The 13,475-nt window shown below is 42.0% G+C and overlaps 1 protein-coding gene across 35 annotated transcripts in view; it reads right to left on the reverse strand.

The window, feature by feature from the left end:
* Positions 1-13,475, reverse strand: part of dlg2 (discs, large homolog 2 (Drosophila)) — a 245,639-nt gene that overhangs the window by 66,538 nt on the left and 165,626 nt on the right. Inside the window, exon 1 of one of the 35 annotated variants that reach the window (XM_039778382.1) lies at positions 5,477-5,819. The exons of the other annotated variants lie outside the window; for them this stretch is intronic. Within the exon in view, the coding sequence (XP_039634316.1) occupies positions 5,477-5,803 (327 nt within the window). The 5' untranslated portion in view covers positions 5,804-5,819. Of the gene's footprint in view, positions 1-5,476; positions 5,820-13,475 lie in introns of those variants that run through there. 35 annotated transcript variants of the gene reach the window in all.

Genomic DNA, 13,475 nt, shown 5'->3' on the forward strand with positions numbered 1-13,475 from the left:
TGGACTAGTGCATATTTCTTGCATCTCCATGGTCAAAGCAGCTCATTTCATGGAGCTTTTTTTCATTTCAGTTTGCTGCTCTGCCGCATCGCAGATTGCAAAGCAGATCTGACTACATGAGCCATTCAGCTCAGACTTGGATACACACAGTTGGGGCGGTTTGAGGTCGGATCACGTTCTCACCATAAACGAACCGCTCCAGAGTTTGTTTAAAAGCGTACCACGACCACCTCATTAAGGAGGTCTCGTTATGCTTGTTTGGTCCACATTCGGTGTGCACCCGAGTGTGATTGCTGCATTCCCACCTGCCCAAGTGAACTGCACCAAGGGGGAAAACGACTCTAGTGCAATTCAACCGACGCAGATGGTGAGGTGGTGAACTGAAGTCAGACTGCAGAAAGTAAATGTGGGAATAACAATTACTCCTAATATTTTCTTTTTTTTAAAGATTATTTTGAGGCTTTTCCCTTTATTATAGTGACAGAGAGATGGGGGATGACACACAGCAAAGGGTAGCACCGCTACCAGGACTCAGCCAACATGGGGCGAACGCTCTTACTGGGTGAGCTAGAGGCCGCCACATACTCCTAATATTTTTAAGTATTGATGCCTGACGCACATTTTTTCGCTCCATATCATCCACGTTATCATGAAGATTAAATCCAGCAGTGTTATTTGCGCTTGTACTGAGTGATAACTGTTCCATAAACACCTCCAACTCAAATCTTAAATCAAAATTTGTTCTTAATATGTAATCAGCGCTGTCTCACAGTCACATTGTCCGCTACGGAGCGCAGGAGGAGGAGATAGCCCGACTGCATGGAATACAGGATAGCATCAAATACCCTACCATTATATAACGGCAGAACACAGTGTAAATAACTAAATATCTTTCTTTAATACTGTGCATATATCATCAAATGTCAAAGTCTGGAAATACAGCCGTTCTCTCGCACAATCGTTACCCTTAATGTCCTCGTTATCAGTCCGAACTTTAATACTGTTAATGACAAAACCTGCATGAAGAAAAGTGTGTTTGCCTATTACACTTTATTTTGTCTTCAAATTGTATCTCGGGGTGGGTGTGTCTGGGTGGGGGTACCACTAGTTGATGCTGTATGCTGCAATCACAAATTGTTGTAAACATATAAATACTGCGGTGAATCCGTGCGTAATGCTGCATGCTGGCACTGCTGGCCCTGCAGGAGGACTACGCCAATGGAAGAATCAGGAGAAAAAGACTTCAGGGACCATGACGATGACTGGCTAATATGCCGATTTAGGTTCCCTAAAGCTGAGCTCTTGGATTTATGTACTGAATTGGGCAACGCACCGGAACCGTGCCATTCCGGTCCAAATACAGGACCTTGCCACTCTGGGGGAAACTGGCTGTTTCCAGAGGGAAATGTCAGACAGCTAAGTGTTTTTTTTTATAAATATTATATATAATCTTCAACTTTATCACTAAGGCTTATTGTGATCTAATATATATAGTTCTCTTAAATCTTATCATATAGGCTAGGTCTGGTATATCAAAGCTGTCCCTGAGTGCTGTAATGCCTGCCGTTTTGGACAGTATTAATAATATACACTCACCTAAAGGATTATTAGGAACACTCTTAGGGTTAGGGCTGAACGATTTTTGAAAATAATCTAATTGCGATTTTTTCCCCAAATATTGCGATTGCGATTCGATATTCGATTATTTTTTTAAGCTCTTTGTCTTCTGTATTATTCAACAAAGACAAACAATAAATCATTGTATAGTATGAACAACACACAATTACACACTAGACAGTTAAATAAGTAAAAACACACACATATATATATATATATATATATATATATATATATATATATATATATATATATATATATATATATATATATATATATATACATACACACACACACACACACACACATATATATTTTTACAGTGCACAGAGAGGAGCTGCCTCCAGCCCCTCCCCTCGTGGAAGTTGCGTGCCGACACCGTCAACACTGCACTTGCTCAGAGAGGCTATCGTTACGTTAGTTGCTGTGGTCTTGCCGTGGGATTAACTGTACTAATAAAACCGTTGAAACACCGCGGCCACGCTGCTGTGAAAGCTCCCCAAACCGTCATTTATCAGTCTGATTGTTACCCCTCTCAGTGGCAGCTCCTCCACCCATATCTTTATATCTTTATAACGGAGCTAACCGCTAACCGGAGCTAACCGCTAATCAGAGCTAGCTCGTTGCCAACCGAGCCTTCAGTTCTGCGTGCCTGTATCCATTAACTGCATGTATGGACTCGAGCCCAAACAAAACCCTTCATTTTATTAAAATGGCTGTAAAAGTTTTAAACTTCAACTCAGAATTGTTTGAATGACAGAGATCAGCTCAAGGTACAGTGTAGCGTTAGCGTGCTAAGTTGATGCTTTCTCTGCGTAGTGCAGACTGATTTGCTCTTGCGAGTCATCAAATCGAGACCAAATCGCAGCCTTTGCGATTAGGAAATCGCGTTTTAACATATCACGATATTATCGCAAATGCAATTAATCGTTCAGCCCTACTTAGGGTTGTGCCGATGGACGATATCATTGTCCATCGTGATGGCTGGCCGACATCACGATGGAGAGCCACCATCGTGATGCCACGCCCCCCCACCCTGTCAAACACACTAATCCTAGTCGCGGGCGCTGGACGGGAAATTGACAAGTGCGTCAGTCTTAAACTAGCAAAGACACAAAGACAAGACATAGGGCTCCTTAAGTGGAAGCTACTTTTTCCCCCTTTACGTGCAACCTATTTGCGAAAAAGACCATCGCTTTGAGCAGATTGGATTGGCTGTAGTGATACATTCTCTCTCTCTCTCTCTCTCCCTGTCAGTTGTAGCTCGCTCTACCTTCTAGTAATGTTGGACACAGCGGTCTCGAGTGAGAGAGAAAAAAGCGTTAACGTGGAACGCTATCACACTTTCCTTTCTCCCCTCATTGGACTAAGTTTGTCGACACTACTCTGTGCGTGCATCAATAAGTCAGTCTGAGGTCCTGTAGGTACGGGATGATGTTATGCAGGATTTATGAATGTACGTTAGCAACAGTAGGCTAATTCACGAGGGTGCTATTTTATGTGTGAGCTAATATTGCACATCTGTTCATGTGCGCTGCAAGAGTTATGTTTCTGTTTATATAATGCGTTATTCAGTGCAAACATAACCGAGAATGTAGTTTAATCTCAGTAATGATGGCATATTAGGTTATTACTGTCGCTCTGTTGAAGGCAAACGTCCCACTGTACTGTCGTTACGCAGATCACGGACATCTGATTGACTTTACTGCACCGTACTTAAGTGAAAGTAGGTCACGTTGTAAAGCCTACCAGCAGGGCACCATTTACAGAGGGCATTTAAATGTATGTCTAATCGTTTCTATGTTAACTGTTGGCCCATAGTAGTAGAAAAAAATATTTATGTAAAGAGATATGAGCTACATTCCCCACACCATTACACCACCACCACCAGCCTGCCCAGTGGTAACAAGGCATGACGGATCCATGTTCTCATTCTGTTTACGCCAAATTCTGACTCTACCATCTGAATGTCTCAACAGAAATCGAGACTCATCAGACCAGGCAACATTTTTACAGTCTTCAACTGTCCAATTTTGGTGAGCTCGTCCAAATTGTAGCCCCTTTTTCCTATTTTTAGTGGAGATGAGTGGTACCCAGTGGGGTCTTCTGCTGGTGTGGCCCATCCGCCTCAAGGTTGTGCGTGTTGTGGCTTCACAAATGCTTTGCTGCATACCTCAGTTGTAACGTTATTTCAGTCAAAGTTGAGCTTCTATCAGCTGGAATCAGTTGGCCCATTCTCCTCTGACCTCCAGCATCAACAAGGCATTTTCGCCCCCCAGGACTGCAGCATCCTGGATGTTTTTCCTTTTTCAGACCATTCTTTGTTAACCCTAGAAATGGTTGTGCGTTAAAATCCCAGTAACTGAGCAGATTGGGAAATACTCAGACCAGCCCGTCTGGCACCAACAACCATGCCACGCTCAAAATTGCTTAGATCACCTTTCTTTCCCATTCTGACATTCATTTTGGAGTTCAGGAGATTGTCTAGACCTGGAGGACACCCCTAAATGCATTGAAGCAGCTGCCATGTGATTGGTTGATTAGATAATTGCAAAAACGAGAAATCTTACAGGTGTTCCTAATAATCTTTAAGGTGAGTGTAGGTAGTCTATGTATCAGGGTTCCCTACACTGTGGAAGAACAAGCCAAAATTATAATTCAATTTGCAGCAATTCCTGAACGTCTGAGAAGTTTTTTGCTTTTTCTCCACCAGTTGTCATGATTCGGTGTAACGAAAGAACAACTGCCAGGGTCATTAACATACTGATCAGCATTCACAAGGTGTTTTGCATTGACTATTTATGGTTAAAAATGGGCGTGTACAGGGCGGGATAAGAGGCTGATTCAACTACGCACACTTGCGCAGTTTTATAAATGAGACCCCAGGTGCAGAAAAAACAACAACTCTGCTCTGCATGAAAACAATGGGTCTCAGTTCGCTTCCAAGTGCACTGGAGTTTGGTTCATTGTAGGTAAGAACACGATCCGACCCAAATATAGGAAGTGAAGCAAAAAACAGTGCATATATTACTAGCCCGCATTTTCAACCTTGCACACAATTTACGGATGTATGTGTGGTTTAAGGGACGATAACTTTCCAATCCATAACCTTCCATCGCTGTCTGTCAGCTGCTCATGTTTTTCTTCTAAAATATTAGAAACACTAAAGCAGAACCAGAAAACCCAAGACGTTATAAATTTGGTGTTGCTCCATTATTTCTGAGGAAGGAAGTGTCGGAGAGTTTCACTCAGATATTCTGTCCAGTAAAAAAGTGTAGTGTGAACGCCAACTGAACCATATAAAAAATGCAACAATATAGCAAATTCACAAATCTCACAGAGTCTACCGAACTATAGGTGTGAAATCGCTAGTTACACATGTGGTGTTTTAATTTTTTTGTCCAAACCCTTAATTTTTCTTGACTGAATGATGTGAAATAAAAAATTCGAAATAAGAGGCACACTTTGAGGTGCCTTTTAAATCAGCCACAGTGAAGTATGGTTAAGGCTCTCTGAAATGTCACTGATGAAGGGACAACACAAACCACACACAAAAGCTCTCTCTCAACTGATGTCTGGACATGATTTGAAAGCAACTGTATAGAAGCCTAGCTTGAAGGCTACAGGAAGAAAAAATATGAGACCATCATTGGGGTTATCAAGTCAATAAAACTATAGTCTATAGTAGCTTCTTTACACGCCTGAACAGGAAGGTCTGGCATCTCCCATGTCATAATTTACCATAATTCTTCTTTACATTAGACCACAGAAATCACACAGTGTCCACATCTGTCCAGCAGCCTGCTGGTCCTCATGGACACATCCGCTGATAATAGCTCTGATAGAAGCACAGTTTTACCTGATAGGGCTCCTGCCAGCTCTGGCCGCAACTACACTCAGGGGGCCACAGGTCACAGCTCCCCCCCTTGGCTCTTACTGCCGCCAAGCGGCTGGGGCTTCTGGAGGACGTGCTGTCCAGATGCCAGGTTGCCATCCGGCCCACCCTACGGGGAAGGGTAGCACCGCCTGGGACCGATCTGTAATGGTACCGCTGGCACGGGTGCTGCTGCTGGTGACTGTTGGGATGCTGATGATGCCAGCTGAAGGAACACGGCACCTCCCCACAGCCCCCCCTTCCATCCAAGTCCGCATAACAACTCTGCTGTTTGCTCAGGTAAGCAGTCATGCTTCCACCACGCGACACTAACCTCTGCTTTCTTCAACACTTTGTCTTGTGCTTCTTTTTGTTCCTCTTCTGTAGGTTTACTGGTACAGTCATCAAACACAAGACGCGGTCCTGCCTGATGTATGAGTCGCTTCGCTCTGGCAAAATGAATGATGAATGAACCGCTGCCTGCTGTAACTGGACTGTGTGTGTGTGTGTGTGTGTGTGTGTCAGCTTCTGGAGTGAATGAACGATAAAAGAGAGAGAAAGAGAAAGGGGAGGGAGGAAGAGGGAAGAGAGGGATAGAGAGAGATACTGGATACAAGTGAAAGAGTGAGGGGAATGGAGGAGAGCTGAGGGAGGGAGGAATGGGGTAAGAGAGGGGAGAAAGAGGGAGATGAATAAGAAAGTGATTGGAAGGAAAGAGGCAGATAAGAAGAGCAGGAGAGAGATAGAGATAGAGATAGAGAGAGAGAGAGAGAGAAAGAGAGCTGCATTGGTTGCCAGCCCTCTGTCAATAAATGACTCAACTGTGCTGCTTGACAGCATCCGCTCCTCTAAAAACAATTAATGGTCAGTGCTGCTGGGAATTGGAGGCACCGGGAGTTTGAACTACAAATCCTTAGGCTGCTACTGTGGTAGTGGCTGCATCTGATGGCTCAAAGACAAGACGTTAAGAATTCTTTTCTATTGAAGCGTTCTGGGTTTGGGAAACAAAGCTTTGTGGGACCAGTTCTGAACTTAAAACAGAAATTAATATTTTTTGTATTAAAAATGGATCAGTAACAATGTGTAATATGAAAGGTGTTATTTTAGTGACAAACTAGTCTGGATCAACTGAAGTACATTTCCAGGATTGTGATTGGTTTAAAGAAATGCAAACAAACCAGAGCGTTTTTTTCTCGAGACAAGTGACAAACCCACTGAGAATTATTTCCCAGCTCTGCAGTTCCCATTCAGATCTACTGAGCTTTTTAGCCTCTTTTAGCTCACGTTTTTTGTTTACAGCCTGCAAACTCAACGGTCACCAGCTGAACATCCTGCAGCAGCAGACAGCTGTTTTCAGTAAAAGCTCTGATAAACCCACTATCTGCTACCTGCCCAGCTCCAAACAGCAGACAGACAGAGATATTTTCCTCAGTAACTGGTGGAGACCAACATGCTAACTCAATCTATTCAGAAACTGCATGCTGCAGAAAATGCACATACTAAGTATATTCTGAATTCTCATGTGGAGATGATGTCATGATGTCACTATGACAGCTTTCCACGCTGTGATATAAAAGAGGTTTAGCTATACCAAACAGTGTGGTATGTCATGCTTTAGCATGTGGGTGATATCATTATCCATTTTATCTTCCAGAGGCGACAGTCAGTGATGGAGAATAATACCTCATCGGAGCTGACTGAGGCAGCGAACAGCATGCCCTCGTAGGAGAGAGAGCATCAGTGGGCAGTCTGACTGTGTGTGTGTGTGTGTGTGTGTGTGTGTGTGTGTGATATTGTAACAGGCGATGAAGAGTGTGTGTGTGGGCAGCAGGGGGCATGGTTGGATAGATGGTTGGTCAGTTAGAAAAAAAAGCACACATCAACAAATACGGACCTCTCAGCTCAGTTGCCATTTCTGACACCCCCCCCCCCTTCACTCTTCCATGTGTTTTCAGGTTTGCACAGTGTCTACTTTCATTATAACATGTTGTATTTTTCCTGCATTGCTGTGCTCTTGAGCCCGCTCTCATTTAATGAGTGTTAGAGGCTGAGTCTTAACAAACTGTCAAGACACAACATGACCTTTAGATTATATATTTACGTATCAGACATTACAGAAACATGTAATGTAGGGGTTTATATGCACTTTAGGATCCATGACCTATATTGACATTTATCAGGAACATGTACAGTACATCCTGAAACATACAACAAACAACATATAATGCAGTATAGGTCATAAATCCCACACCTCCACAGCTGCATCTCATGGCCCTTATCTGATAGCTCCTCGACTCCTTGGTCCTCAGCTGAATCGGAAGTTGTTCTGTCCCTCCTCGGTGAAGGCCGTCTCAAAGCTCTTATTTCTGCCCCGAGGAGCGAGCATCGAGGAGGGATTATAGAGGAGCTATAGGTGAGGAGGGATCATGGAGGAGCTATAGGTGAGGAGGGATCATGAAGGAGCTATAGGTGAGGAGGGATCATCGAGGAGCTATAGGTGAGGAGGAATCATGGAGGAGCTATAGGTGAGGAGGGATCATGGAGGAGCTATAGGTGAGGAGGGATCATGGAGGAGCTATAGGTGAGGAGGGATCATGGAGGAGCTATAGGTGAGGAGGATCATGGAGGAGCTATAGGTGAGGAGGGATCATGGAGGAGCTATAGGTGAGGAGGGATCATGGAGGAGCTATAGGTGAGGAGGGATCATGGAGGAGCTATAGGTGAGGAGGGATCATGGAGGAGCTATAGGTGAGGATTCAGAGAGTAGCCTTCCTGGAAGCCGTGTAGCTGAAGGAGTTACTAACTCCGCCCATACAGCTGACAGATTCATGTGATGCTTCAGAGGAAAGGACGTCTCATCCCTCTAAAACACATTTGCTCGTTTCCTCTCTCCTCCGATGATTTCCTCGTGTCTCTCCTGTGCCTCCTCAGTGGGAGGGACTAAGAGGAACGAGGGAAGGGAGGCAAGTGGAGGACTATAGGGGGCAATTGAAGCAACATGAGATGCAGCGAGTGTTAGCATGGGACAAACTAAACAAATCAAAGTACCAATCAAATAATCTTTTCCCAAAGATGGTTTCTGTCATTTTAGGTAGTTCTCATCACGCTAATGTTTGTTGAGGTGTTCATTTTCCTGATAAGATGGCTTTTATTACTTATTTGATGCTATAAAAGCATGATTGACAACTGTGACTGATTTACAGATGGGTGACCTGGCGTATGGGCGGGATACCACGGCTCCAGCGCCCTATCACTACAGCGCAGAAAACTACAAGATGGCAGCGCCATCAGGAGGAAGTGGAGACGCCTCGTCCATCTTTATAAACAGTCGATTTTCAGAGCAGGCTTGTAGTTGTGCCTTCATGTTGTGGTGTATTTGTATTTATAGTGTGTGTAACAAGTTCAGAAATATATTTATTTATTCATCTCTTACATTACAAACATGCCAGTGTAGAGTCAGGAGCTCTTTTAGTGACTCATGCAGCAGTCTGTTGTTTACACTCCTAATCCTCCTCTCTGCATAAATTGGTGCTATCGACACATAACAGGTGTGTTATACACTACAACAAACAAAGTGAGTCCTATAATACTGTCACATTTGAATCCCTGCCTCTCCAAAAGATAAAGCCCACAAAACTGACACCATAATCTATGATTTTTACCGAATATTGATCTTGATGTTGTCACATCCCCTCACTCAGACCTTTCTTCTGCTCTCATTGATTCAGCAGGTTTTCTTCAAATACATATTAACTCAGCCCATCTAGTAGACCCAGTACTTGTGTGTGTGAGCAAGTATTACTATCTTAAAATACTCTCACACATACAGTATGATCACTTGTACAATCACTTCCTTATAACATTACAACTTTAAGAAATGACTACTAGCAGCAAAGACAGCACTAAACTGTTTACCAGATATGTGATAGACTCTGACACAGTAGTCCATATCCTTGACATTTCACTTCCGGGATTGCTCTGGTGCTGCAAGAAATTCCACCGGATGTCCTTTTGTCCGTTACCTTCCTCTTTCTAAACTCTGGTAGATTTCTGAGGACTGTGGTTAACTGCTCCTCAATTCTCTGCAGGGACACTATTTCTGTTGCACGACGGCGACGTGCGGAGCTTGGCGCTGTCCAAGACAACTGTGATTGGTTTAAAGAAATGCCAATAAACCAGAGCATGATTTTCTCCCATCCGGGGGAGAAGCCAGACCTTCCTCCGCTCTGCAGCATGTAGAGGGTCTGGCAAAGCAAGACTAGTGACACAGTAATCCAGCTCTCTGAGAAGCTACTCTTCTGTTTAAATTTGCTTTTCTTGAGTATTTTTTAAATTTTTTTAAATTGAGTTATATCTTTGGCTTCTGAGAGAGCTTGGGCTATGTCAGGTCCCATTTGATGTGAGCATAAACAGTAGTACAGTGCAACTGTCATGTAAGCAAAGACAAACAAAAAATCTGGTTTAATTTAATTTAAACTGACTGACTGACTGTTGACTGCATTACTTCTGTAAACAGATAAAAACTATATAACAGGCCTAATTAATAAGTATTACAGACTCCTTCAATCATATGGCAGTGGACAGGAGCTGCTGTGAGCCATTAACAGTTGATATTTTAGCAGGAGGCTACTGAGGGATCAAAGGTAAAACCATGTGCAGAATAACAGGATGTCACATCCTAGCTCGTTTCTTGTGTTGTGGCACTGAACGGAGGACAGCTGCTGTAACGTAACTTCATGATGCATTTTTTTCATTTGCTACAATATCTTTTACTGTTGCCACGAAAGGTTTTTATTGTCTGAACCATTAAGACATTCCATCGCTCTTTTCCTTGAGAGGCTATAGTCTCTCTCCCTGACAGAATAATGAAGCAGATTGCACACCTGCTTTTCCCAGACATTCAATTTCAGACACAGTTTCCTCTGCTGCAGTGGTCAGTCAGCAGTAATAAATCAGGTGGAGCAGCTATTTATATGAATTTTCATTCCCAACGCCCCTGCTTTGCTCCTCTGAACGCCTTAAAACACATATTGCATGAGACCAAACAGGCAATTTTTAGCTGTGCTTCTATTCTTCAATTGTATCTGTGGTCTTTTAGTAAATAAAGACAAATGCAATTTCATTGTTTAGTGCCCAAAAAAGAGCTGCACATTCTTAATAAATATCACCCTAGTTTCTAACTGAAGGTAATCCAGTATGCACACCTGAGTACATAACAAAGTATTACTATTTCCAATCACCACAACACTGGTAGGTTCAGGAACCATTTGACTCATTAACATGCAGATAACATGTGATGTCCAAAGCAACCAAACACAACCAAATATACAATAACTACACTGAACACTCAAGTCATGACAAACACATGATATTATATAAGTATGTGTGTATATGGAGACACTTCAGAAATGTAAATTAAAGATCAGACACACTGTTGGAATTATATGACAACAACAGACAACAAGGGTGGAGTGTTTCTAAAGCCCATCAGCATTAAACAAAGCCTCATTACTCATATCTGAGGCACAGACGGCATCTCAAAGTAGCTTATGATTTTGCTGTTGTCACATTTGCAGCAAAGTCTACTTGCAACGTTCTGTAAATATTTGTTACATAATATTACTTGATGTGCTCTCTGTGATTGTTTAACATGTAGTACGTTCTCCTAGATGTAATGCTTCACAGTCCAATCAGCTGTTATTTATGTGTGTGTGTGTATGTGTATGTGTATGTGTATGTGTGTGTGTATGTGTCTGTGTGTGTGTATGTGTGAGTTTCATTGTCACTCCACTCAGATAGCATTTGACCCTTGACACAAACTTGGGATGAGCCAATCAAAATCTGACAAGTCATTTAGTGTGCTGGTGCCACTTGACTGAACAGCTCTCAGCCACTCAGGCATTTATGGCTAAGGAACACAATCTTGTCGGCACTGAGGAGGAGAACTCTTGAATGCATTAATGGACCAGTTTTCCCTCCTGTGCCATCAACATGTGGCCTGTTTTTCATTCCTGGAGTAAGATTACAGGATATTTACAAAAGCATAATTAACCTGTTAGGACTCCCGGTAGCTGGAGGATTTTTTACACAACATTTTAAATCAAAATGTGGAGAGATACTTTATAACATAACATTGCAAGTAAATGCAGGGGTGGCAAAAACAATGGTTATGTGGAGGTATGATGACCTTCATCTGATATTAAAATATATATTACACATGGAACACCAAGTGTAAAATCCATGTGCAATTACATTGATTAAAAGACAAAGTAATTCAGTGACATCCAAGCAATCGCTCTCATCACACAGATATATATATATATATATATATATATATATATATATATATATATATATATATTTGGCCACATGTATATGTACAACACAATGTATATGCAATAGTATGCATCAGTTGTATAAGAAGAATACCCTGAATGTGACAAAGAACCTATGAACTGAAGGTGCATTGAAACCAGTCTAATATGCACTGCACTTTATGCAATACACCTAACTTGCCGCATGGGGGCACTTACAGTTCAGATTCAGTATCCTTAAGGAAGAGCTGCAGCTCTCTTCACTAACAAGTCATACAGTAAAGTAATGTCTTTCCAGGGAGGGGGGAGTAAAATAAATGTAGTTTTAGAAATGCAGCAGCTGTTTCTTACTAACCCTAATCCAAAAAATTTGTAAATATTGTTTTCTCCTGTTTAATCTCAGAGCAGGCATGTTCCAGTCAATGCCTGATGACTCATGTTCAAACAAATCAAATGTGTTTCTGTGATTTATTTGTCCCAGTGGGCTGGGCCAACCTTACTCTCACAGCAGCAACTGATACAGGCAGAACATTGCCCTATGTTGTTTAATCCTGCACCACACTGGTCAGCCCGCTCTTTTTGCAAAAAATGTTTTTCTCTGTATGTGAAGTGGTGGCACTTACATTGGTGGGCATTTACGCACCCACGTCTACATTGATCATACTATAGTATGTATTATACAATGTATGTATGTGAGACAATATGTAGAGTACTTGTTACACACACAGATGCAGTACCAGTTGGATGTTGGTGGAAGTTAATCTGAGAGGCAAAAACCTGTGCTTGAAATCTTAGAAATAACAAAAAACTAAAATGACGGTATAATTAATCCATGAAGGATTGTCACACACCGTTGAGTGTTGATCTAAACACTATGCTCACACTGCCATGACACAGAGCTGGATTGAAATCAGCGAAATATCCTTTTAATGAATAAAGGTCCTTACGTTGGATGGGCAAAACTTTGAGATGGAGTTCAAAGTAACATGACTGCAACACACATGCTGCATCATTAAAGCATACTGAGATATAAGGAAGAATGGCGGATGATAGTTCATGCCAGGATGTGAAACTGGAACTGACAACACAGTGTTGTCTCAGAAATCAACATTTGGAACAGGGGATCCCAAAGGCAAAAACTGAAAACCTTTGATCTGGCAGCTCAAAACTGCCACAAAACTGTCATTGTCTGACACTGAACCCATTAACTACCATTTTACTGATTCAACAAAGGTGAATATGACACCAGTGCAGTACTAGTGGTGACGGCTTTGATACACACAGTCACTTTTGGAACATTCTGCATTTCTGTTCAAGCTTTTATTTCTTTTTCCAATTTGTCATCAGTCTTTGAAACTGTATTGCTGTTGCACAGTTTGACACTTGCATGTGGCCATGGAATTGAGTCTTCAATCATCCAGCTCTTTACACATACAGTTTACTTAGAGCTGGGTGATATGGAAGAAATCTAATATCACAATATTTTTGACCAAATACCTCAATATCGATATTGCGGCGATATTGTAGGGTTGACAATTGGTGCTTACAAAAACATAGTTACACAATGACATTTTTTATAAATAATCATCAGTAACGTGTATATAATAACTAAGTGGGTAAAGGCAAATAATAAAAAAACTAGTCTGGTAAGTTAAAAAAATGACATCACT

Source organism: Perca fluviatilis, chromosome 16 (genome assembly GCF_010015445.1).
Source record: "Perca fluviatilis chromosome 16, GENO_Pfluv_1.0, whole genome shotgun sequence".
In the NCBI taxonomy this organism is placed as follows: domain Eukaryota; kingdom Metazoa; phylum Chordata; class Actinopteri; order Perciformes; family Percidae; genus Perca; species Perca fluviatilis.